The sequence below is a fragment of the Sturnira hondurensis genome, unplaced genomic scaffold (assembly GCF_014824575.4).
Source record: "Sturnira hondurensis isolate 20B ecotype Veracruz unplaced genomic scaffold, ASM1482457v3 Scaffold0011192, whole genome shotgun sequence".
In the NCBI taxonomy this organism is placed as follows: Eukaryota; Metazoa; Chordata; class Mammalia; order Chiroptera; family Phyllostomidae; genus Sturnira; species Sturnira hondurensis.
The window spans coordinates 1,616,140-1,643,248 of NW_028083823.1; the positions used below are offsets into that span (position 1 = coordinate 1,616,140).

General features: G+C 37.7%; 1 protein-coding gene and 1 non-coding gene across 2 annotated transcripts in view; one reads left to right on the forward strand and one right to left on the reverse strand.

The window, feature by feature from the left end:
- Positions 1-820: 820 nt before the first annotated feature.
- Positions 821-27,109, forward strand: part of OTC (ornithine transcarbamylase) — a 73,995-nt gene continuing 47,706 nt past the window's right edge. Inside the window, exons 1-4 of the mRNA XM_037059565.1 lie at positions 821-1,006; positions 13,368-13,506; positions 16,104-16,185; positions 21,742-21,829. Of these exons, the coding sequence (XP_036915460.1) occupies positions 930-1,006; positions 13,368-13,506; positions 16,104-16,185; positions 21,742-21,829 (386 nt within the window). The 5' untranslated portion in view covers positions 821-929. The remainder of the gene's footprint in view (positions 1,007-13,367; positions 13,507-16,103; positions 16,186-21,741; positions 21,830-27,109) is intronic.
- LOC118996261 (U6 spliceosomal RNA) lies at positions 23,453-23,559 on the reverse strand. The gene has a single exon (XR_005068454.1). It is a non-coding gene; the product is annotated as a U6 spliceosomal RNA (small nuclear RNA).

A 27,109-nucleotide genomic window follows, 5' to 3' on the forward strand; every position in this document is an offset into this window, starting at 1 on the left:
TTGTCACCCTTATCGAACTATAAACTCTGTAAAGGTGAGCTCATCTTCCTCCTCTGAAATTCTAGCCTAACCCAATACCTGACACAAAATAGATTTTTAAAATATCTGATCTATAAGTGTGGGTAAATGAATGAATATGAAACTTTGGATGGCCCCTTAGTGATCTGGAGAAGCTGCTATAGAAACATATGGAACCACCCTTCCCACTTCTACTGATTCTGAGTTCCTGCTAGAATTAATAAGCAGCTACTGATTTATCGAAGACCTACTATGTGCAAAACACAGTGGGAGCTCTAGGACTGACACCTTTTTACTATACCTCTATTCTCACCCCAGCTTCTTGCCAAATAATAGTAATAATAATAATAATAATAATAATAATAAAATTTAAAAGCTAAAACTAAAAGCTTCCAGGGCACTTCTTTCTATTTGTTTTTGTGTCAAGGCTGGGAATTAAAGATAGGATGGTGATATCACTGGAAATACTCAGGGCTGTCACATCTACATCTGGGGTTTGGCACTGCCAGTTTACATTTCTGAATGAGTTATTTCTATGTGCCTTCACAGCAGCTAGCACTGCATTTCCTTGCATATATTATATGCTCAATGAGTACTTGTCAATTGATTTTGTACAAGTATGTGGCAGCATAAATACATTATGAAAAATGAGGAGTCTGTGCACCAAAAGATTCAGGATCCATTCTAAAAAAATATACAGTGCTGAAGCTTGGCTTAAAGTTCAAATACCCCTGAACCCTGCCCTGCAGTATCTCTAAACCGGGGAATTTGATAAGGTAGTTGAAGGTTAATATTACCTTTGCTCTCTCAGTGCAATCAAAAGCATTCTTAGCTTTTAGGTGAACCCCACTGACTACTTTGGTGAGGCATTTTCAAGAGCATAGAATCATTCTTTTCACTAGCAAAAGAAGATGCTGTTTAATTTGAGGATCCTGTTGAACAATGCAGCTCTTAGAAATGGTCACAGTTCTGTGGTTCGAAATTTTCGGTAAGTCATGATGGCCAGAGATTTCAGTGTGATTTAGGAACCATGGTGATAAATGAAATTTATCTATTCCATAGAGTAATGCAGCCTTAAAAGTCCTCTTTCTGCAGAATGTAATGCCAGGTTTGACCCTTAGAGACAGCTGTCTCTAACTCCAGCTGAGCTTTCATTGCTCAGTCCTCCGTAATCAGATTTCACTGTGTTCTGGGGATTGGGGTGACTAACCAGAGCAGGTATATCAGGCATAGTTCTTGACATCTTCTGTTTGTGTATATTTTGAATGAGCAACTGGCTGAAGAAAATTAGAGGAACTAATTTACACAGGGCCTTCAGCTTTGTGTTCAGTGGTTTTTCTTGAAAACAATGAATAAGTCCAGGGTATAGGAATTAATTACTTGGAGCCTTATGTGTGATGTGAAGAATGATTTTTAATAATAAAAAAATGTAAACCCTGGCTTTTGTGGCTCAGTGGACTGAGCACCAGCCTAGGGACTGAAAGGCGGCCAGTTCGACTCCCGGTCAGAGGGCACATGCCTGGTTTGCGGGTTAGGTCCTCAGTTGGTGGTGTGTGAGAGGCAACTGATTAATGTATCTTTTTTTTTAATTTTAAAGTTAATTTTATTTTTTTTAAGATTTTATTTATTTATGTATCTTTAGAGGGGAAGGAGAGAGGGAGAGAAACATCAATGTATGGTTGCCTTTTGTGCATCCCCTGCTGGTAGTTAGCCTGCAAGGAACCGCGTGCAACCCAGGCATGTGCCCTGGCTGGGAATCGAACCGCGATCGTCTGGTTTGCAGGCCCGAGCTCAATCCACTGAGCTACGCCAGCCAGGGCCTGATTAATGTATCTTTCATGCATTGATGTTTCTCTCCCTTTCTTTCTTCATCTCCTCTCTAAAAATAAATAAAATATTTAAAAAATAAAAATAAATTAAATAAAATCCAAATTTGATATCTGTCCTTGAAATTCTTGGTAGCATGTGCAAAGTAGGCTGTCTCCACTGAATTCATTATAAAAGCTACATCCAGCTTAGAGCCATGGAGCATGTGGTAGGAAATGGTGCATAGTATGTCTGTGGGGAAGGTGGTGAGCTAACTGTGTAAGCAAGGTCATAAATATGGACTTTGTTGCTAGAAAACTTCTAGAGTAATTAGAGCATCTAAAAGTCAGACATAATTTTTCTGGGCCTCTTTACAACCTAAACCAACCTCAAAACAACTTCACTGACTTTGTAAAGGAGAATGGTTCTAGTCTGAAGTTTCTTCTCACTGTTAGGAAGTGACCTTATGACAGTGGCCCTCGGCCTCCCTTCTCTGGGCCACCTCACAACTCTGAGCTCTCTGGACTACATCACTTCTTTGGTTAATATAAAACTCTCAGAAGACAGGATTTCATTATAAAAGATAGTGTAAATTAATTCCATAATAGTAGACTTAAGTGGTACCTCAGAGCAATAGAATAATGCCTTCTCTTTATACAGATAAATTAAATGAAGTCCAGAGAGATTATGGGGTTTACCAATTACTTTCAGAATTAGACCATATATACAAGAATCTGGAGGGAAGCTCAGGTTTTGGAGTCTCAAGAACCATGTTCAAGGTCTGGCACCACCACTTGCTGGCTATGCTTTTGAGCAAGTAACTTAACTTTTCTGTGATGTTGATTCACCTATAAAATGGAGAAGTGAGTAATACCTGTTCTGCTTCTACCACAGAGTAGTTCAATCATTCATTTACTATACATATTGATCACATACTTTGTGCCACACCCTAGGCAAGGTGATGGAGATACAGTGGTAAATAAGATATTTCATTCCAGACACATGAAGTGAAGGCTACTGATAATCAGTGATATAACATGTGAGAAAACTATAAAGTGACAGACAGATGTTCATTATTTTATTATTCCATCTCACTGAGTTACATCAGATAAAAATGTGATGAAATTTTATTCCATAGTTTTTAACAGAGTCATCACTGAGCTGAAGACAATCAACTGAATAAATAATACCAAAGCTTGGAGCTTAAATATATATTCTTTGCAAAGTACAGTGATTACTGATTTTTAAAAGTAATTATTATAATTTTTTGCAAAACCTCTTCAAAATATTTGGACATTTTGATATTTACTAATATTCTATTGTCTATATCCAGCTATACCAGACTACAATTCTGAAAATCCTGGCTAGCCATTTGTCATAGTGAATGAGGACTGAGGCAAAAGTATGCCATTTGAAAATGTGAAAGCATCAAATCGCCCATGTTATTAGGAAGTTAAGAGCATGAGTATCTATTGAAAAATTGGATAATATTGAAATGGTGTCATTCTCATGTACCATGGGTATTTTCCTCTTCTACTTTTTTAAAATTTAACCTCTTCTACTTTTTTTAGTTGGCCACACTAGCTGCCAGCTAGATAAATTCAGAATTGCCAATCTCCAATAAGACCTATGGTCTTTGATGACCCCTTAACAACAGAGAAAAGCTCCCTGTTGTCTCGGCCTGTATTGTGCTTTTACTTTGATTTTCAGCCTTCAACAAATAGTTGACAGCCCCCACATCTCTCCTGGGAAAAATGGAAGGCCCTTATTACGAAACCTACCAAATAAGTTTACTACTAGAGAGTTACGGGAAACATGTAGTTGGCGTTTCACAATGCCACAAAACAGGGACTGCACAGTTTTGAAGTGAGAAGCCATGTCACCATAAACATGACAAAATAATAGCTTAAGTGAAGCTAAAGCCATCCATGCTGGCTCCTGGATCAATCATTTTTAGTCAATTATTATTATCATTTTTACAAAATTGATAAGATCAGACACCAAGACCACCAAAAACACCAAATCCATAGTCTTTTCATCTCACAAATGAGGCTCTAGAGCCTGGCTGTGTTTGGATAATACACAGTTTCCTATGATTTCTTGCCTATTATGGAAACCACTTATATCTTTTAAAGAAACCACTAAAAATTTCTTTTTTATCAGAAAAGACCACTTTGTAAGTGCAATTCAATTTTATCTCACAAATAGAAATTTCTTCAGAGAATATTGAGCTAAGCCACCCAATTCTGTAGAGGTTATGGATTGGAGCTGAAGGTGACTGGTTTTCAGGTATTTCATTCCAGACCTCTCTGAGGGCTTACATAACTCATTATGTTCCCTTCATCCCACGCTCATGCTCAGCTACATATGTGGATACAGATGAAGTGATTACAGTCCATCTATGTTTTTGCATAGAAGAGAAAAAACAATCCTCTTTGATTATCACATTTTCTTTCATAACTAAAAATGAATGCCTTTAAGAAAACATATTTCTTGACTTCAGAAAACTATACAGGGCATGAGAACAGGAATGAAATGATGTTTAAATGTTCCCCTTGGTCAACAGTAGAATTTGGGTTTTATTTCCAGTTTGTTATTTTTAGTAATGTAGTAATTTAACCAAGGTAAAAGTAGAGACAGCTACAGATTTTCATCAGTTTTATGTTTCCAACCCTTTCATAGTAGGTCAGCACAAAGTAAAACATTATCTAACTCTTCAATTTTCAGATGGGGGGAAATTTCACAGTTTTAGAATATTGACAGTCTAAGATATTCTAAAAATCATAGTCACCCAGCTATCAGCAGTAATTTATACCACATGTGATTATGTGGCAACAGTGAGAAAGTTTTCAAGTACATTTCTATTAATAAATTATTGTTATTGTTGTTAATCATAAAATAAGTTTAGAAAATTTTTTTTGCTTTTCTCAAATCAGATTCAGTAAGATCTGATTCAGTAGGATCAAATCAGTAAGGTCAGATTTAAGAGTTTTGTGAAAACAAAGGCACTGTCCTTTGTATGCATTGTAATACACCTTTTTAGAAAGAAAGGGATAGAATTAAAGTTAGGCCTCTGAGAATTTGATGACTCCAGTATAGTCCATAGGAAATCTTGTGCTTATAAATGTTGTAGAAGACAAAGACATAAAGAACCACTGACTTTTAGTACGTTTTCTTAGTTTTTCAGATGAGAAATTGAGGCCAAAGATGGCCTCAATTGCAAAGGTCATAGTTGAACTAGAACTAGAACTTGAATTCAAAACCAATTTTCTATCCATTATACTGCTCTTATTACTTTGATCCTTCCAGATTGATCAAGTTGGCCAGTGTACCCTTGTACAATATCCCTTTAGGTAGAGCCAAAGTATCTCAGTAACAGCAGCAGCAGCAACAACAACAACAAAGAAAATAAGCCTTAGCCCTGGCTGGTGTAGCTCAGTGGATTGAGTGCAGGCCTGTGAACCAGAGGATCGCGGTTCGATTCCCAGTCAGGACACATGCCTGGGTTGCAGGCCAGGTCCTGAAAAGGGGACACATGAGAGGCAACCATCACTGATGTTTCTCTCCCACTCTTTCTCCTTCCCTTCCCCTCTCTCTAAAAATAAATAAAATGTTTAAAAAAAAAAGAAAATAAGCCTTAACTGTTGTATCCATCTCCAACGTTAAAGTAACACCAAAACCTCAGTATTAGGAACCTTTGGCTCTCTCTTATGCCTCCAGAAGCTAAAGTCTTTACCTCAAATTCTCTACAGTGATCAAAATATCATTTGACACTGAATTTTTCCCTATTCTGGCAAAGCCTGTTTCTGACTGACCACATTTTACTTGAATCAAGCACTTTTTCTTCCAACAAAATGCAATTATACAAGGGAACATATCCAGGTCTCCTCCCAAGCTCCAAACAATTTACCAGAGTTGAAAATGTAGACTATAGCAATAAAAGGTTCATTCTTCCAATAGAGAATACTCTTCCATTTTCTAGCTGGGAAGGTATTTGGGTAAAGCTAACACAAGGATCTACTATTGCCTTGGCTTAACTTCTTAGCATTCAGTGATTTGGGGTTGAGAAATCATTATAATTATTTTTTCAAAGGATAAAATTAATGTAAGGAACTAGTCTTGCCTTTTTCAAAATTCTGGTTTTGATCAGGTTGTAATGACAATAATGGTTTTGCCAAAAAATCTGTACGTGGTTCCCATTGTTTTCTACAATACTGTATCTTCCTTATTATGTGTTGGCTAAAGAATGATAATGTGATTTAGGTCTGATTTACCAAGGAGACACATTTAAGTACAAGAAGACCATGTATTTTATGGAAACAATAAAATAGTAACTCTGGCCCTGGTTTGGATGCTCCTGAACCAAATTAGGCTTCCTCCAACTGCAGCATGGGGTATCTAGGAGAATTTAATAACCATTTATGCCAGTGGTTTTACTTGGCTACTTCCAGTGTGAGTTTATCACTAGAAAGTAAGAACTACTTGATAAAGAATAAGAAAAAAGGGGGGCCTTTGGTGGAGGCATTTCAGCCTGGTGAAACTGTACAGCTCTTCTACTTTATTATAATTTATTATACTTTATTTTTATTTGTTTACACTATTACAGATGGCCCCATTTTCCCTGCCTTTGCCCAACTCCCCTGACCTCCCCACTCTTCCCTCAGGCCCTCACCACACTGACTACTGTCTGGGTCCATGGGTCATGCATATATATTCTTTGGCTAATTCCCTTCACCTTCTCTCATCTAGACCCTGCTAAACCCCCTCCCCTGTGACAGCTTAAGGAGTTTAGGAAAGAGGTGTGGCAGTCTCATTTTGGAGTGAAGGTGGGGTGCTATGAGGAGATAGTAAACAGGATAGGAATTTAAACTGAAACCATTGTGTTTGCTTTCCTTCTAGTGATAAATTTTCCTGGTTAGCTCCTGGTATCTATAAAACACAGCTCTTTTTCCCAAGCAAACATTTCCTGCCCCACCTCTTAGATAGAATTGAGAAAGGTGGTAACTACTGTAATGATTTTTCAGCTGTGTAAACAGTATGACCCCCTTTACCACTTAAGATGCAATTTTTTTAAGTTTCCTAGTTAATCACTGAAGCCCTCGCATGCCAGTACGACATTCTAACCCTTTTTGTCCCCAAGAATCCTGGAGGCTTATTATGTCCAAAAGAAGTTAGTGGACAGAGAGAATCAAATAGTGGTATAGTTCACTACCAAGGTACTTTGGATTTGGCCCTCATGCTTCCATGGGCAAAAACTTGTCCCATCATGTCCTCTCATCAGTTTTCCAGGTTTTTGCACTTGACTCAGAATGTTGCAGTTAGGATCCAAGGTTAAAACTTCCTTGTTTCACATGCATATGGCTAACCATTATTCTCAGTAATGCAAGCACTGTACTAGAGTGGTTGAGCCCTAGGGGACTTCAGCTTCAGCAAAACACTAGACCTATACTTGTTCTTACCTCAACATTAATTCTGTTTTGGAGCATTTGGGGTTCTTCTATCATCGGATCTTGGTCATAGCATTGAAAATCCATCACGACAAATCTATAAGTTAATTCCTGGAAATATGCTGACTTTCTTATTTAAATTGATTTACTTTTGCCCCAGAGACATTAATTCAGCCATTTACTTAAGAAATGTTTATTGAATGCCTATTATATCCCAGCCATTTCAATAAGCACTGCATAAATATTAATGAATATAACAAGCCCATGATGTCAGCAACCCTGACATCATGGATCATATAATCCAATGGGAAGATAAAAAAGTAAGCAATAAACAGAAACATACATATATATTTAAAAATTGTTGTGATCAGTATTATGAACAAAATGAAGACAAAGTGGAGACTACGAAGTATAGTCATGGAAGAAATCTTATAGGAGGTGGTATTTAAGCCTCCAGCCTAAGGAAGACAAAAAGCCCATCTTGATAACTCAGAGGAGAGAAAGACTGGCTTGTAAGAATCTTACAATGGGGCCATTGCTGGTGTGGCTCAGTGGACTGAGTGCCAGCCTGTGAACCAAAGGGGCACCAGTTCGATTCCTAGTCAGGGCACATGCCTGGGTTGTGGGCTAGGTCCCCAGGTCCCCTGGGTGTGTGAGAAGCAACCACACATTGATATTTCTCTCCCTCTCTTTATCCCTCCCTTCCTCTCTCTCTAAAAGTAAATAAAATATAAAACAAATAAATAAAGGAATTCCCAGTGATATTTCACAACATTGAAAATGCAAAGGATAAATGATGGAAGTTGATTCAGACTTAGGAATATGACAATTTGCCAAAGCATAGAAAAGATGTTTGCTTGGTATCTTAAGTTATACAATAAGGAGATGGCATGCAGTATTGGAACTACTTGACAGTCTTTACAAAGAAATAAAACACTATAATTCTCAATCTTTCTAATATTTTAAATTACAGTGTACTCTCTATTTATGTGTTTTACTATCCTTTTAATTTCCCCCATGTATTTACACTGAAAATAACAGACTTTTTAATGTTTTGACATTTTAAAAGTCACAGAATAATTGTAATTTTCCCCATTGATTATTCAGATTTAATGGTTATTTACAGTCCCACACTACAGTTCAAAACCAGAACTGTCTGAAATAAAAAGTTTTTCTGCTAACATTTATTGGAGGTGCAATTCCAGGGCAGCAAGAATGAGGGCAACATTATCAGCTGCTGTTATTTTGTGACTAGAGTCACAAAGAGATATTCTTCTGAGCACTTGTAGTCTAAGAAAAAGAATTTGAAATAAAGTTTCTGTTGCTACATAAATTTGAAAATGAAAGGTCTGGACAAAAAGGAAGATTCATGAAGGATGTTTGTGTCTTTTTTTTTCTACTTTTAAACTCAAATCTGTCAATGTGAAAATAAAAAAGCAATCTCATAATGTGATCTCAACAGCAAAACATTAACCTTAGCCCTAAAATGAACTCTAACTGTGGGGGCGACTTTCCTCGTAAGTCCCCCCAGCTGCCATGGATGAGAGTAATCATGACAGATATGATGTGATCTGCTTGGGGATGAGAAGTGGCCATTTTCCCAGAGGAAAAAGGCCATGAGCAGTGGCCAGTTTCTCAGGGGAAAAAGGCCTTGGGCTCCCTCCTCCAGGGGCTTTTATTGGGTTGTACTACACAGGAATACAGGGCGGCAAGGATCAAACAGTAGATAACATTTCAAAGAAATCTGAGGGCTTAGGATGACTCAGAGTCTGTCAGAAACAGAGTTTTAGGGTTTCTTGCTCAAACCCTTAACATATAAGTGAAAGCACTCCTAGCAGAGCAGATTTCACAGGTTTATCAAGAAGTCTTTGTAATGCCAGATTTTCCCCAGGACACACTCTAGCAAGGCAAGGAGCTGCACCTCCCCCCAATAGGTATTCAAGCTTAAGGGGATTAGAGCCAGGAAGCACTTCTCCCAGAGAACATGGGAACTCAGGCTTTATCAAAGTTGGGGGTGGGGGGGCAAGAGTCCATTGCTCCCTGTTGCAGCCCCCCAGAGTCCTTCCATGAAGGCCTCCCAAGTGATCGAGTCTGGCTTAGGTTGCCCCCCGCTGTGAGGGGTCTTACCTGTCTGTCATTGACTTCCGACAAAACTTTGGGGGCAGGGAGAGGAAACTGAGTCAGCGTTTGCTACCAGAGACAAGCTTTGTCTCCGGTGGTTCACATTCCAAAGGTCGTCCCTTCCCCTTAGCCACAAGGAGTCGAGATACAATTCCTAGAACCAGGCAGAGCAGTCTACAACATCTAACCACACCTCCAACTTAGAAACTTCTTGAAGTGTGTAAGAACAAATTTGGGAAAACCCTAATTTGTCTTCTATTAGGGTAATAATAAGGGCCAGACACTGGAACTTTTAAAAGCATTTTTATTTTTTGATTTTTAGAGAGGGGATGGGAGAGAGAGAAAAAGACATCAAATTTGTTGTTCCATGTATTTGTGCATTCACTGGTTGATTCTTCTATGTGCCCTGACTGGGGATCAAACACACAATCTTGGTATCAGGACAACGTTTCAACCAACTGACCTACCAGGCCAGGGCAGGGTTGTAGCTTTTCTGAAGTAGCTGAAGGTGTTGTTGGGCCTCCTCTTTCACCATTATTTTCTGATTTCCCTACATGGAAAAGGGAGAAAATAGTTCAGTTTCCTGCAAAATTTTTACTTCTAATTCTTTTTCTCTGTGATTCAACAACACAATTTTAAGATCTATAATATTTTCTTAAATGAAACATGTAGTCCTGTGATTATTCAGAAGGGAATAGATAAAACAAAACCCTACAGGGACTGAGATTGGAAGAGGGCATTGAATCTCTTAAGTGTGGAAGTTCGGAGACTCAGCTTTTATGGGATCCAAAATAACCAGAAAAAATATTGCTTGAGCTCCAGGCAAAAAGTAAAGTCTCAAAATTAGCACATAGGTTGTCTTCCTGTTGTTGATAGATACGAGCTCAACAGCTATAGTGATGATTCCCAAATTCTTGAATCCTGGGGAGCAGAGCTTTCTAGCAAAGTGTTTCCCCCTTTTAAAATAATATTGGAGGAAGTGTTAAGCAAAGGAATATTAATGTATTATTGTAAGACACAGAATCAAGAGAGTTTATTTTCTATGATTTGATGTTGCTTGGACTTTATTCCAGAAGAAAGAAATATTTTCAAAATTGCCCTAAATGTGAATTTGGAAAGATGAAGCTGCCATCCCTCCATTCTGGGCAGACACGTTAAACCTGTTTGCAGACCCTCAGCAAACAAATCCAGTTGACCCTAAGAAATGTATGAATATCAGTCAAATGGTTTGCTTGTCAGTAATAGCAGTACTTTTATAGTCTAAGTATTGCTTAACATCTATCATTAATTAATGTTATCAGAACCACACACATAACCAAATTACATATGTAAAAACAAATTTTCTGCCTCATGCCATGTCTCTAAAGTTATTAAATCTCTGACTACTACTGTTCAGATCTTGGACACCATTTTGTAAGCTTTTCGCTAGGGTTCCCATAGAAGGAAAAAAATGAAGGTCTATTCTAGAAATTTCTTTAACTAGCAGAATTTTCATATTTACAATTTAGTTTTCAAATATTTGGTTCTTCTTAGTCTAAACTTTTAATTATTTATTTATTTTAATTTGTGTTTTGTTATGTACATAACCTATTAGGATACTAACATATATAATATAAACTAATATGTATGTATTGTAGATCCATTTCAAATTTCTTAAATATGAGGGGTCTGTAGTAAAAAAACTGAGGACTGATGCTTTAAAGAAATTTCCATTTGGAGAATATATCAGTCACATATTTTAAAAGTTTAAAAAATGGTTCATCTTTGAAATAGAAATGTGAACCAAAATTTTGATTCACACACAAGTTGAAAACACTGATTTCTATTGGAGTTGAATATGTCATTAGAACCTTCTATTAAATCACTCCATCAACCATTAGCCAACTAACCCACAAGCCAACATTATGGAAGTTAGTTTCCTTAATGAGTCAAATCTTTGAAGGGCTTAATCTCACAAAAGGTCTACTGAAAAAAATCTACTTACCTATTGAATAATAAATGAACAAATAATAATAAATGAACAAATCAACTCTGCCAGAAAGGTGGGTATTTAAAGAATTATTCATCTGCTTAAAGTTATTTCACATCATGCAATATAAACAACAAATTGTGTGAATTTATTATTTTCTTACCTATTATCTTATTATCACCATTGCAAAAGGATATAAATAAATCCCACCAGAGAATTCATTTTTTATCTCAAGTAGCCCAAGCTCTGTGCTTAGGCTGGAATTTAAGCATGATCATTTTGTGACAGTTCTACTTTTAGTAAAGTTAAAGTTAATTGAATAACCACAATTTGCCCTTGGTTATTCATAATTTCTAATGATATATAGCACTAATTATTGTTAAGTAGAAATAACACTGGGAATACTGAAAGAATACATGCTGTCCATTTTATATACTGATCATCCCAAATAACAATTACTGTCATCACAATATAACAGAATGTTAAAATAGGACTGTTTGTCTCAGTTTCTGCCCAGGCCCAATAGGTGCTGATTCTTCCTTCATTCCAAAATGAGATGCCAGATCACTAAAACAGGACTTGCAAAGAATATACTTAAGAGTTTGTTTTGCAATGCATCCGTGACTTCCTACAGCTTCTAAAATGTATGCAGAAACCAAGAAACATGTAGTAGGTTAGAAGAATATTTTTGAAGTGTATGGTGCATGCCATAGAGAGGGGTATTCTTTCCTCATCTCAAGCCTAGAGACAGTGGCTCCAATGGCATCAATCAATGGGAGAGCTTGTAAACACAATGTACTAATCTCAGGCCCCTACCTGGGAAATCTTAAGTAAGAGGAACTGGGTGGCTAGCTGTTTTATGGCAGAAAAAGAGAGGAGTCTATACTGGGAGGACCCTGACTCTTGTAAGAGCATAGAACATGAAGGACTTCTCCTGGACCAACATGGAACACCCAAGACACCTAGCATGGTAGTATTTCACATCATGACCAAGGGACTACTGAGGAGGTGGGGAGATGTCAGCAGGAAGAGTCTAGAGGTAGACTCTTGGATAGCAAAGGAGATGTAATTATCCATCATCAAGGATTGCTGTGCACAATTCCCAGATTAGAGAGTACTCCAAGGGACACTGAAAAGCATCCTATGACAGAAAGTGTCAGACTCAGGCATCTACACCAATGCTAGATTGCTAAAACAGAACCAGAGTTTTCCTGGCCCTTAACTCCTTGCCTTCTGTCGACTTTACATGAATGAACTGATGGCAGAAAAGCAGAGGGAACAGCTTGTGATCTCTCTTCTGCTTATAGAGGAGGCCAGCTTGAGTTAGGCTTGAGCTGGAAGGCAAAAGGTATTAATTTGCAGTACATCTCTTAAAGTTGAAAAATCATTATTATTACACATCATTCTACTGAGACTCTTTGAGGGAATCAAGCAAGCAGAGGACTCGCCCCTCCCCGAAAGTTACTACAAAAGCCACCAGGTCCATTGTATTTGACCAGGGACAAGTGAAAAGAACAAATCTTGAATAGATTTGAAGGGCAGTAGGGGGAAAAAGAATGACCTTGTTTTCTATTGTATGTATATTACAAATTCTGATTGAAATATCTAATGGTTTCAATAGTAATAGCTAAAATTTATCAAATGCTTATTATATGCCCAACACTGTCTGATTTCCATGTAATAAATTATTTTATTGTAACAACAAATCCTATAAGGGAGCAGTTAAGTTATCCAAAGTTGCACAACTAGTAAGTGACAAAGCCATTCATATGGCTATTTGCAGCAAATAAGAATTCAATTTCTCTCTTTAAATTTTTTCTATCAACAATCAAAATACAGAATATCTAAATGTCAACCACAGCCATATCAATTCCAGTGCATTTGCACTTTGCAGAGACACATGAGGCTACATATGATTTACTGTTCTGTTTCAAGAATAAAACAATGAGTCATCACAGGATGTGATTTTTCTTAAATATATATTTCTTTTTTCTTTCTTTTTTTAGATGTGGACAACCACTACAAAATAAAGTACAGCTCAAGGGTCGTGACCTCCTCACTCTAAAGGACTTCACAGGAGAAGAAATTAAGTATATGCTATGGCTATCAGCAGATTTGAAATTTAGGATAAAACAGAAAGGAGAGGTATGTAGCATTTTCACCTTCCATTACCACCAATCAGCTTTTTACAAATCAGCCTTACAGGGAAAGAGGCAAAAGAAAACATTAAAACCCCTAAACAGTAGCAAGAAATGAAACCACATAGTCAAGGTAATTGATTATCACTGAGTGTACAGAAATATAAAAAGCATAAAATAAGTTATTCAATGACAAATCATTGCATTTCTTACATTTGGAATGTTGAAATTCATTATTAACTGGATCAGAACTTAAAGAATCATCCTCTGGAAAGATTTTATTTTTATACTCCTTTCTTTTCTCTGTGCGTTTTCTATCAAGTTAAAAATAAGGATGATATATATTTTCTACAAATTTTGATTGTGAATGAGTATCAGATATATGATCATTAGGATAATGTCAAAAATTTACAATGATGTGACAGTGTTTTAAAAATTAAGATTAGTAAAAAAACAATTAAATGGTAACCAAGTAGGAGAAAAATGGGATATGGTGCTTAGCTGTAATCATTATTCAGCATTTTGAGCAATTTATGTTTGCAACACACTTAATTAATACAGTGGCTTCATTTAGATTGCTTAATTGTGAAACCATTTTTGTATTCCAAGCTTGTTTAAAAACTTTTTTTAAAAGTTGGTTACAGGTTGAGAAAGTTTGACACAACCTTGATTTTCTTATCTAGTTCATGAGCTCTTCAAGTTCCTACAAACATGCTGAAAACAGAGTGACTGCAACTGTGATGGCATGGTATTTCTTTAGAAGATCTGAAATAAGTAGAAATGGTCCCCCAAGATACCAGTCCTTTATTCTTTACATTGTGTGTGAGGATGTTTAACTGGCAGAAATCTATTTGTTCCAGACTTCATCCTATCAGGAAAGTCCATCTATAGAAAAGGAAGGAAGAAGAGCCCCACCCCACACCAAACACTCCAGATTGTTTCCACATGACATTTAGAAACAAATCCTTCGCACTCCTGTGAGGATGCATAATGAAAGTGTAGCTGACACTCTGAGGTTTCATCTTTAGGAGCCTTAGTGCCCCATTTTGTGACAAGGTAGCATGTTCTTAGCTGAGAAAACATTTCCAAACCTAGCAACTTCAAGGTCATTGAACACTGATGGGAATTTACATGGATTTAAGTAAGAAGGTGGTTCCAGTGTGAAATATTAATATAATTTGAACAAGTATTCAGACTGAACCCAAAGCAACTAATAATACTTTCTAATTATATGTCAATAATCTGTGGGAGTTCCTGTTCCCTTTCCCCATTTGTATAGAAAATGAAAAAAAAAAAAACCTTTAACTTCACCTTTTTTAGTTTTTTTTATTTAATTCTTGTTGAAGTACAGGTTTCTGTCTTATATTCCCAGCCCTGCCCCCTCCCAAGTGCTCCCCACCTCCCTCCCATTTCCGCCCCCCACCTTAGTTATTGTCCATGTGTCCTTTTTACTTGTTCATGTGAGTCCATCCCCTTTTCCCCTGTGATTCTCTCCCCTCTCCCCTCTTGGACCCTGTCAGCCTGTTCCGTATTTGAGTGTCATTGGTCATATTTTGCTTGCTTGTTTGTTTTGTTGTTTAGATTCCTCTTAAGGTGATATCATATGGTATTTGTCTTTCACCGCCTGGCTTATTTCACTCAGCAGAATGCTTTCCAGTTCCATCCATAATGTTGCAAATGGTAGGAGCTCCTTCTTCCTTTCTGCAGCATAGAATTCCATTGTGTAAATGTACCATAGCTTTCTGATCCAGTCATTTAGTGATGGGCATTTAGGTTGCTTCCAACTTTTGGCTATTGTAAATTGTGCTGCTATGAACATTGGGGTGCATAGGTTCTTTTGGATTGGTGCTTCAGGGTTCTTAGAATATACTCCTAAGACTGGAATTGCTGGGTCAAAAGGCACATTCATTTTTAGTTTTGTTAGAAAATTCCATACTGCTTTTCATAGTGGTTGTACCAGTCTGCAATCCCACCAATAGTGAACTAGGGTCCCCTTTTCCCCACAACCTCTCCAGCACTTGTTGTTTATTTCTTTGTTTATGATAGCCATTCGGACTGGTGTAAAGTGGTATCTCATTGTGGTTTTAATTTGCATCTCGCTGATAGCTAGCAATATGGAGCATCTTTTCATGTGTCTCTGGATCCTATGTATGTCCTCCTTGGAGAAGTGTCTGTTCAAGTCCTTTGCTCATTTTTTAATTGGGTTGCTTGTCTTCTTTGAGTGGAGTCGAGTGAGTTCTTCGTGTATTTTGGAGATTAAACCTTTGTCTGAGGTATCATTGGCAAATATGTTTTCCCAAGCTGTTGCTTCTCTTTTTATCTTGATACTGTTTTCCTGAGCCATGCAGAAGCTTTTAATTTTGATGAGATTCCATTTGTTTATTCTTTCCTTTATGTCCCTTGCTCTAGCGGACGTATCAGTAAAAATATTGCTGCATGGAATATCTGAGATTTAACTTCACTTTTTAAGTGACATTTGAATACTTATTTGGAAGCAGTGATTAATTATTCTATATTTTGATAATGTAAAGAATAAATTTTGAAATATAATCCTTGATATGGAATATTTTTCATCTTAATTGTATCCTTGTCCTTGATTTTCAGTATTTGCCTTTATTGCAAGGCAAGGCTTTAAGTATGATTTTTGAAAAAAGAAGTACTCGAACAAGATTGTCTACAGAAACAGGTGAGTCCACTAATAAACTCATCCTTGTGTTGAAGGGGCTGGAGGGTGAGGACCTGAGAAGAGTAGCCCAGTGTAGGGTGGGAGAGACATACTCTCCTAGGGGAGTATGTCTTTATCTTCAGGAACTGCAGAGGGAAAATACTGTCTCTGGCAGCAGCAGTGCAAACTTCTCAATGCCCTTTCCAATTCTTGTAGAAGCTGAAAGCAGAAAGATTAGCTTCATCTATAGGAATTCAATGAGGACTTGAATAGAAGTCCCAAATAGCACTTCATGTTAACTACAAAATGTAAGTAGGCACAAATTCTCATGCCTCAAACTCATATGGTCAAGAAATGTGTATTTTTCTGACATATAAAGTACTTTATCTTATTCATACCAATTTTGCTGTTTGGTGGAAACCTAATTTCTGCAATATTAGGCAATCCTCAGTCATTCCAGGGGTTGTTTTGTGAATTTAGAGTCTCCTATCCCTTACATTATAGTCATGATTAATTCCTAAAAAGTATGTTGCCCTGGCTGGTGTGGCTCAGTGGATTGAGCGCGGGCCTGCGAACCACACGATCACGGTTAGATTCCCAGTCAGGACACATGCCTGGGTTGTAGGCCAGTTCCCAGCAGGGGACTCACGAGAGGCAACCATACATTGATATTTCTCTCCTTCTCTCCTTCCCTTCCCCTCTAAAGATAAATAAATAAAATATTTTTAAAAAGTATGTGAATCTCAAGACATCTAGGGCTAGGAGTATCTGGTCATGAAAGGTTAATGCTGGAGTTTGTTGAGATTTCTGTATCCCCATTGGACATTGGCTCTCTCCCATTCACTGTGGAGTTTACTTCATTCTGATCACAAGACCTCAAATATAATCGTAGTTTGGCTCTCTCAATCTCTTGGCAGCTCTCCACACCACACTGGGCACAGAGATACTACAAGGCTCTCTCTACTATATTGTTCTTTGCTCACACTGGGTTCCAGGGAGTTCTGCATTTTTTGCCTCGAGATCTCTCTTAAAAGCATGACACAGGTGTTCTCAGCTCTGGGATTCCCCAAGCACTTCTAAAATTTCCATTATGCTCCCCAACCTGAAGTACTTGGCCTGGGGCACAGACAGGAATTTACAGTGTCCAAGACCCACTAATTAATGTTTATCCTTTGCTCCTCTTCTTCCCTTTCCATTTCCCAGTATTGGAGGCCCAGTGATAAAGTAGGAGAAAAAATATCACTATGACTATCCATGTATTCTTTCAAATCTATTGTTTGTAGCTGGAATCCTAGGCTGTTAAAACAAAAATTTATTTTTTTCTCAAATGCTTATCTCTGTATGAAGTTTCAAAAAGTCTCCTTTGAAAGTTATAAGCCACACATTGCTTCTTTTCTTTCTCTCTGCATTTCTGGTCTATCAGAACTTCCTTAAATAAACAATATAACTGCCCAAATGGGCAAATGGGTAGAATCAAGGAGGAAGCACCACAAACAAAAACACATTGGTTGATTCTTGAAATATCCCACTTACAAGCATCAGAGCTTTCTAGGGCTTAGAAGCAAACATTTGCTTCTTGTGATTCTTGCCTTGTAATGATTAGTAATGAAGTTAAAATATATAACAAAATGAAGTTCAAAAGGATTAAGTGACTTCCTAAGTTCACTCAATTAACACAAATAGCATCAGGGTTCAGATGCCAAGTCCACTGTTCTTATTAATGCATTCCCATTGTCCCCTGGAAGAAGAAAGGAGAAAGAAGGGAAACATAAGGTGTCACCTAATCTTTGAAGTTATAGAAAGAAAACAGGTGAGAATACTTTGTTCTTTAGAGTTGGCTCCTTTAAGAGATCATGGGGACATCTGCCATTAAATAAAAATAAATAAATACTGTATAAACCAGTTAGTAATTATCAAATTCTGCATCCTTTCAACATGGATTTTCCATGAGTTGGGCAGAATTTTGTTATCATTTTTTATCATAAGTATGCGGAGTGTTTTTTGAAGTTATAAAAGAATTAATTAGCCCTGGCTGGTGTAGCTCAGTGGATTGAGCATGGGCCTGCGAACCACACGATCGCGGTTCGATTCCCAGTCAGGGCACATGCCTGGGTTGCAGGCCAGTTCCCAGCAGGGAACTCACGAGAGACAACCATACATTGATCCTTCTCTACTTCCTTTCCTCTCTAAAGATAAATAAATAAAATCTTTTAAAAAGAAGAATTTATTAATATATAGAAATTTCTCAATTTAAAATTTTTTCTTTTTTTTAACTATTTTTCAAGTACAGTTGTCTTCATTTCCACCCCCACCACAGCCCCCGCCCCACCAATCCCCACCTCCCACCCTCGAACCTACCCCTTTTGACTTTGTCCATGTGTCCTTTGTACATGTTCCTTGATGGACTTTCCTGTATTTTCCCCCATTATGCCTCTGCTCCCTCTCCTCTGGTTACTATTAGTTTGTTCTTTAATTTAAGGTTTCTGTTTATATTTTGCTTGCTTGTTTGTTTTGTTGATTAATTTCCACTTATAGGTGAGATCAAATAGCTGGGATTATACCTTAAGAACCCCAAAACACCAATCCAAAAGAACCTCTGCACCCCAATGTTCATAGCAGCACAATTTATAATAGCCAAGTGCTGGAAGCAACCTAGGTGCCCACCAGTAAATGAATGGATCATAAAACTATGGTACATTTACACAGTGGAATGCTACACAGCAGAGAGAAAGAAGGAGCTCCTACCCTTCTCAATAGCATGGATGGAACTGGAGAGCATTATGCTAAATCAATTTTAAGTTTTTTAAACCTAATTCTTCTTAGGTGATGGTGTTTCCTACCACTTTTCTCTGTTCAGATGTTATTTTTGCTATTAAATACCCCCAAATAAGTGATCAGTTTTACTGTTCACATATAATGCATTTGTTAAGCTATTAATAAAACCCAAGAGCAAATATTTAATAAGCCTTTGCCTGAAGACCCTGTGTCAAGTACTGTACATTAATTACATGAATTATCTCATTTGGTGCTCATGATGAGTCTACAAGGGTGAGCCTGTTGAGGAAAACAGGCTGAAACAGGTTCAGCAAATAGCCCACAGACACATAGCTAATAAATGGCAGATGCAGGATTGGAAGCCATTATTAAATGTATTTTGTCAGTATCTAATTTAATTTAGACATGTGATAGTCATGTTTTATTCCAGTAAAATTTTTTCTACAGGTGGTATTAAGCATTTTGTTGAATGATGGCCATCTGTAAAGAAGGGCTCTGACACCTGCACAAAATTGCAAACTGTAACAGCAAATACATGAGAAAAGGAAGATAAGACCATAAAAGATATGGTTCACAGAGTATTCATCATTATCCTCAATAAATACACTAGGTCCTAATTGGCATATGGCATTCTGCTAAGCTCAACACTAGGAGAATCAGTCAGAGTAAGTAGCTGCTTTAAATGCTTACAGAAATGGTAAACCTCAACCAAGAACATGGTAGAGCTTTTCTGTTGTGTACATGTGCATCTTAATAGTTGTCCCTTGGTGCAAATTTTCATCAAAACCTTTTACTTTGGTACTTAGAATAAAAATGGGATGTAGTTAAAACTGTGTATTACTGTCCTGGTTTGTGCCAAACTCTAGGATGAGGTGATCCTCACAGGAGAAGTCCTTGAGGATTCTATCCAAAGCCTGAGTTGCAGAGATATAGCAGTATTTCTGCTTATCCCAAGGGACAGAATAAAATTGTCCATCTAACTTAGGCCATATTGATTGCTCATGTGATGTTTTATTAAAGTGTAACACACCTATAGAAAACATGCAAATCACAAAGCATATAGATCAATTAATTCTTACAATGAACACATCCTTGTAATACCAGATAGAGAAACAGAACATGAACAGCAATCAGAGTCATCCCTTGTATGTCCTTCCAATTGCTACTACTCCCACCCTAGGGTTACCATTACCCTGGCTTCAAACATCGCAGATTAGTTTTGCCTGTTTTCTACATTATATAAACGGAATCATTCAGCATATGCTCTTTGGTGCCTGGCTTATTTTGCTCAGCATTAGGTTTGAGAAATGTATCAATGTCACTGTGTGCAAATGTAGATCATTTATTTCTTACCCACTCTTTGTTTACACCTGCCTGGCAAACCATGTGTGTTTGCTGATGATTATATTCTTGCATTGTAACTTAATTGAGAGGATAGATGGATACATTTATTAATCTCAATAAGTGCAGTAGCTGATAGAAAAATGCACAGAGCCTCCTAAGAGATGATTCTTTTCATTACTTAACATTGGCATTTGACTTTCAAGGTGAAACAGAAGCTGATGTCTTCCAAGCTATTCCAAATTCATCACTTTTACAAACGTGACAATATAAAAACCAGTATACTATTGTGCAGGTAGGAAAGTGAAGATCAGAGAGGTTAATGACTGCATTAGTTTTACCAGCAAGGGCCTTCAGAGCCCTCAGATTTCCAGTGCATGAATTCTTTTATACCCCTTCTTCCAAAGCTTCCAGGGGTCTGTGAGAAAAAGAAAGAGCAAAGTAAGATGTATTGTTATTTTCCCAGACATAAATTAAGATATTAACAGAAGAAACCCTTTGTTCAAAAATAACTGATGTGAATGCAGAAACAAACGAAACAGATAAAAGCAGACTTCTCTGGATAAATGTAAAAGGGGGAGTAGAGACCTGTCCCTCTGCCTTCCTTTCCTTAGAAATGGCAGCTCCTGATGACTTCTCAAAACATCTGACATCCTCCTGAATCAGTTACTGCCACCCAGGTCTGATAAACTGGTGAATACTTGATCTGTGCTTTTGGAATGGGATCTGAGGCTGCTTTTGGATCAGTGACCAAATTGCAGACGGAAATTCCTTTTTAGAGTCTGAAGGCTTTGACTCTCACTTAACACTTTCTGTAACTCATCTCTCCCCCCCCCACCTCATAAGTACAGGTTTGATGTGTCTCTTCTTTATAGCACACAGAGGAAAATGAAAAGGTAAAAATCTAATCCTGGGTTACTGCAGCAAAATGACTTTTAGTCAAAGTAAGACTGTGACTTGGAGCAGACTTGCCAGGAGGTCTTAAACTTTGTGTGAAATGTTCTTCCATAGACTCCAACCCTCTATGACATTTATCCCTATGTTAGATACATAGTAGGCACACAATACTTTATTGATGAATTCACAGTATTCATATTTATTTAGGTGACTTTTCCTGCTTATAAACAGATGAAGTACCCAGAAAGAATGATTAGTGATTATAATCATCACTAAATCCCATTAGTTCACTTCACATATAACTGAACATGTTGCTCTTTCTGTTAACAAAATTAGAAGTTTGCAAGTGAAAAGAATGGGTCTTCTCTCCAGAGTCAAAATCCCTCCTAAATTCATTCAACAAGTGTTTGTTGAGTTCTTACTATATTCCATTATTTATTCTAGGTTCTTGAGAGTGATACATTAGTGAAAATCCCTGCCCCCATAGTGCCAGTTCATAATAATTGTTATTACCTACTTTAGTGCTTTTTTTCAAAATGCTTTTTGTTTTCTCTTTTATTATAGGCTTTTCACTTCTGGGAGGTCACCCTTGTTTTCTTACCACACAAGATATTCACTTGGGTGTGAATGAAAGTCTCACGGACACAGCCCGGTTTGTAAATCTTCTCTTCAAAACTTATCTCAAAACTGATGGATATATCTCAAAAACAAAATATGCTTTTCTTTTAATAATGTATTTTTTTCTCTCAGTGTCCTATGTGCTGTTGTCTGTTTTTCTTCTTTTCCTCTTTACTTGATATTCTGAATGACTCTACCTCATCTTCTGGCCACTTTCTGTAAGTGGAGATAACTTTTATTTTTCTTAGCAGTTTGAAGAGGCTTGTTATTATAAAACTTCAAATTTAGGGTAATTTAGGAATCATCAAGCATGACTCCTATATTTTACAATGGAAGAAATGAAGGTCCAGGGAAATTGACATGTTCAGTGCCTCATAACTAGTTAGCATTGAAGCAGGTAATAATATTAATAGCTAACATTTATTGAGTATTTATTATATGTTAGCATTGTTCTAACTCATTTAATCCTGATAACAACCCAAACAGACTGGCATAAAGAGGGGAAAAACTTAATTAGGGACATTCTAGCTACTATAACAAAAACTTTCAAAATGTCAGTGACTTAAAATAGTGCAAATGTTTCTGACTGATGAGAGGAAAAGGCTGATTATTTATGTAGCCATTGAGAGACTCCAGATGAGAGAGGCTCTACAGTCCTAAACATGTGGTCTCTAAGGTCACCCTGGGTGTCAACATCCAGCCAGGACCTAGGGGAAGAGAGCATAGAGAAAGGGTACTTGCTTCAAAGCCACCTTAGCAGGGAAGTGACACATTTACTTCCACTCACATTCTATTGGCAAGTTCTAGTAGCTCACCGCTACCCAGATGAAAATAGAGGTGGGAAAAGGCTCATAACAACTAGATTACAGTTAAAGTTTGAAACACAGGCCCCCTGATTCCCCATGCAATACTCCCACCATTATGTCATGTCTGGTTGAGAAATACAGAGCAAATGTCTTTGTTTAGATATTTTACCCTTGATATGGAAGACTAGTGATTTTTTTTCTGTCCCTCTCTTTATCTCTCCTCTCCCCTCTCTCTAAAAATAAATAAACAAAATCTTTTTTAATTTATAAAAAAAGAAGTGTTGGACAAAAAGAGTAAATAAACATAAATGAGTGTTTCTTCCAAATATGCTGGCACTGACTGGAATTATATTTGTCTAGTAATTCTCCTTTCACAAAAGGGAAATATGCTTTATTCAAGAGCAAATATTACAAGCCAGTCAAGAGATGAAGCTAGGGACTCAGTCAGAATAGAGTTTTGGTGGGGATCCTCCATATAGGACCAAGTCAATGATAGTGAATGAGTCTTTGTGAACCAGTAGCTGGAAAAGGGTATAGTGGGAGGAACAGCTGAGCATTCGATAAATAGTCAAGGAGTGCAGCTTGGCAGCCAGAAAGAGGTCAGGGCCCAGAAATCAGTGAAGAGGGCAGGACCCCAAAAGCAAGCAAGAGACAAGTAGCTAAGCACAGGTTGAAAGCTGAGGATGAATACAAACATGTTCTTTTTGTGCTTGCTTTGCACACAATGCACACTGCAAGTCCTTAGTTGGAGGAGCTCTACCCAGATCCTGAGAAACAGACTTAGAATAATGACTTAATGTCTTCATTAAGATCCTAAAGTCCTTTAAACACCCCAAAACACACACAGTCCTAAAAATATGAAACACTTCATGAATTTACATGTCATTCTTGCACAGGGGCCATGCTAATCTTCTCTGTGTTGTTCCAATTTTAGTATATGTACTGCCGAAGCGAGCACCTAAGTCAGCATTTAGATCATGCTGCTTTTTCTTCAGGTTATCTTGTTTTGACTACTCCTACTGCCTCTTTTAAACATCCCAAGAGACACTCAATAAAATATGTTATGGAAATAATTGTTTTCTGGGTCATGAGTTCCCCAAGACCACCCTCATATTTGATGATTCACCGGTAGGATTCATAGGACTCACTATATAGTCATACTCATGACTATGATTTATTAATGTGAGAGTATACCAGTCACAAGCAATGAAGGGAAAAGACACAGGTAGCAAAGTCCAAAGGAAATCGGGTGCAAGCTTGCAAGTGTCTTTTCCCAGTGGAGGCACTCGAGACATGCTTAATTCCCTCAATAACAAGTTGTCACAACACGTGTGAAATGTTGCCAACCAGGAAAGCTCCTTAGAGATTCAGTGCTCAGGGTTTTTACTGGGGGATGGTCACATAGCATCCTCTGTTTGACATGTACCCAAATCCCAGACTCCCAGAAGGAAAGCAGGTGTTTGCTTTAAACCATATTGTCTGTAAAAAACATTTTAGACACAGTGAGTAACTCTTAGCAGTCCGGGAAATAGTGGAAACCCTGTCCAAATAAAAATTCCCAGATGCCATCCCAGGGCTATCAAAGGATAGAAGTCAGGTCTGCTATGTTAACTCTTTTCTTCATTGCTTGAAAGTCACAAGCAGAGATCCAATCCAAGCTTTGCCACTTACCTACTCTGTAACCTCCATAGGTGAAAATTTCTTTGCGTTTTAATTACCTTTTTTAAAATGTGAGGGAGCTCTGATCCTTAAGGTTAACTTTATATGCTCAATTTATGCAAATGTATTAGCTATATTTGCATGCAAATGTACTAGATACAAATAGGTAGTCCTTAAACAGAGGGGCATCCTAATGTAAACCACGTGTAGACAGTTACAGACTAAATTGGATTGGGGTAGACATAGGAGGTTGAGAGAAAATTTCTAATTCTGCAGGTTAGGGTTCAGATGGTGTCTGGGCATCTATATATTAACAAGCTCCTCAAATGATTCTGCTGCAAGGGTGGCTGGACCACACTTTGAGAGACCCTGAGTTGGGAGGTTGTATTGTAATTCTGGGCTCTTGTGCTGTCAATTTATGCTAGTGCATTAGTGAAGGGGATGGTAAAAAAGACACAGGTAATAAGCTATTTGTATGGTTTCATGCTAACTTATTATGAAGGTTACATTGATTTTGAAGACCGAATGATTTCAGATAGTTATTATTAAAATATGTATGTATATATTAGAAGAGAGAAGATAAAATAAGTTTTTGCTTTGGGGAGAAGGTGATAGATTAGGTATTGGACATATTTCATTAAAGGTTGAATATCCAAATACAATTGGCCACAGACCATTGGAGATAAACATTTGGGTGAAGTTGAAATCTGGAGAAATAGAAGTATAAGCTCATTGGCAGAAAATGAACTGCAGAGTTTCACTGTGGAAAAATTGCAGAAGGCTGAAACTTGAGGACAGGTACAGTTAAGGAAGGGCAGGAGGAAGTTGTCAGGATGCAAGGAGAATAAGGCAATATCAGATGAAGCTGCACTGGGAGATGGAAGTGTCAGAAAGTGGAGTAGAGTAGCCATTGTGGAAATCTAACTTTCTTTTATGTACTCCATTACTACTTAATCTGCCAATATACCTGACAAACAAGACATAGCTGAGATTCAGAAATTCAATAAATCTAAATTGATAAAGACAAGAGAAACCCACTGCCTTTCACAGAACCAATTGAACAGGGAAAGGAAGGAAGTGAATCAATAGTATGTACTCTGCCAATATACACTGTTCAATCCATAGCAATTGCCTTCTTGCTTTTTGTGGAAGTTAAACTTTGTAAGATGCAAAGAGATTGGACGATGTTTAAATAACAGTGTTCTCACTTTCAAATCAAGAGAAGAGTGCACACTTGACAATGATTGATGGTGTTGCTTCTCCATCTGCCTGTCTGGCAGTTTGGGGGGCCTGGTGGAATATAAAAGTGACTGGCCATTGGTGAAAAAAGAACATGGGCGAGGGAATACAGTGAATGTGGTGACAGGAAAAAAAAGGCAAAATTGGGCTAGTTTCCTGAAAGCTATTAAGTACAATTTGCAACGTATCTCTCTTATTTAGTCAAATGATTTGATTATTCATTTATTCAAAAACATTTATTAAATGCCTAGTTTTTCTTCCAGGCATTGTTTTAGCACTGAGAATAAGATGGTGATAAAATCCAACAAAAACCTTGTTTTAGTGGAAATTATATTCCAGAAGGAGGAGACTTTCACCAGAAAAATAAACGAAGTATGAATAGAGTCGCAGGTTGAAATGAGTGGTATGATGAAGGTAAAGCAAGGTGAACTGTGGGTGGGGTGAGGACTATTTTAAATTGGGTGATCAGGGAAGGCTTCTGTGAGGAGGTGACAGTTAGGTTGAGAACTCACTGGCATAGCCAGGTATGCAAAGCTGTGGGAAGAGCATTGTGGACAGAAAAAGTGGCTGGTACAAAAGGTTAAGGCAAGCTTGATGTATTCAGGAACAGAAGGACAGCTGGCAATGTTTTAAAGTCTACTAATAAACATATTTTAAATGCATAGATTAAGGAAAAAATTACCCTTATGAGTTGGTTTTGTCACAAGCACCAAAAGGAGGAAACAAAATCAGATCAAGGAGTAAAAATCTTAAATACACATTCAAAATAGAATCTGTTGCTCTTTTCTTTCTTGATAAAAATAATAAAAGCTGTCCACTCTTGAAAATATTGTGTAATATGAGGGTGCTAGTGGAGAGAGTAGGAGCACTGAGATGCAACTGTGGGCTGCTGTTGTGGAGAAGCTGGTGTGTCAGAGCTCTCCAAGACCACCCGCAGGTTTGATGATTCATTAGGACTCACAGGATTCAGCATATGGTCCTATGCATGGCTAAGATTCATTACATAATAAGGAATGCAAAGCAAAGTCAGCAAAAGAAAAAGGCACATGGGGCCAAGTCCAGGGAAGATCAGGCACAAGGGTCCTCTCCAAGTGGAGACACACAGGGCATTCTTAAATCCTCCAGCAATGAGTAGTGGCAACACGTGTGAAACATTGTTTACCGGTCTTTACTCAGTGTCCAGGATTTTTACTGGGGGCTGGTCATATAGGCAACTTCTGCCTCACATGAACTGAAATTCTAGATTCCCAAAAGAAAGCAGGCATCCAGCATAATCCATAGTGTTTATACAAACATTTTAGGCAGTGATCCATCATTATTTCTAGGAATGGTGGAAACCCTCCCAAAGTCCAAGTTCCCAGAGATTAGCCAAGGGCCAAGCTTGCAAGCAGACTATTGGACCTCTCTCTCCCTCTCCTTTCCTTCTTCCTCCCTCCTCCCCTTCCTTCCTTCCTTCCTTCCTTCCTTCCTTCCTTCCTTCCTTCCTTCCTTCCTTCCTTCCTTCCTTCCACAGTAGGGCTTTCATCTCTTTTTTTGATTTTTCTAAGTTTCCTTTACCTCTACATACTTTAACTGGTAAGGCAGTGTATCCTACACCCATGAGAGGACCA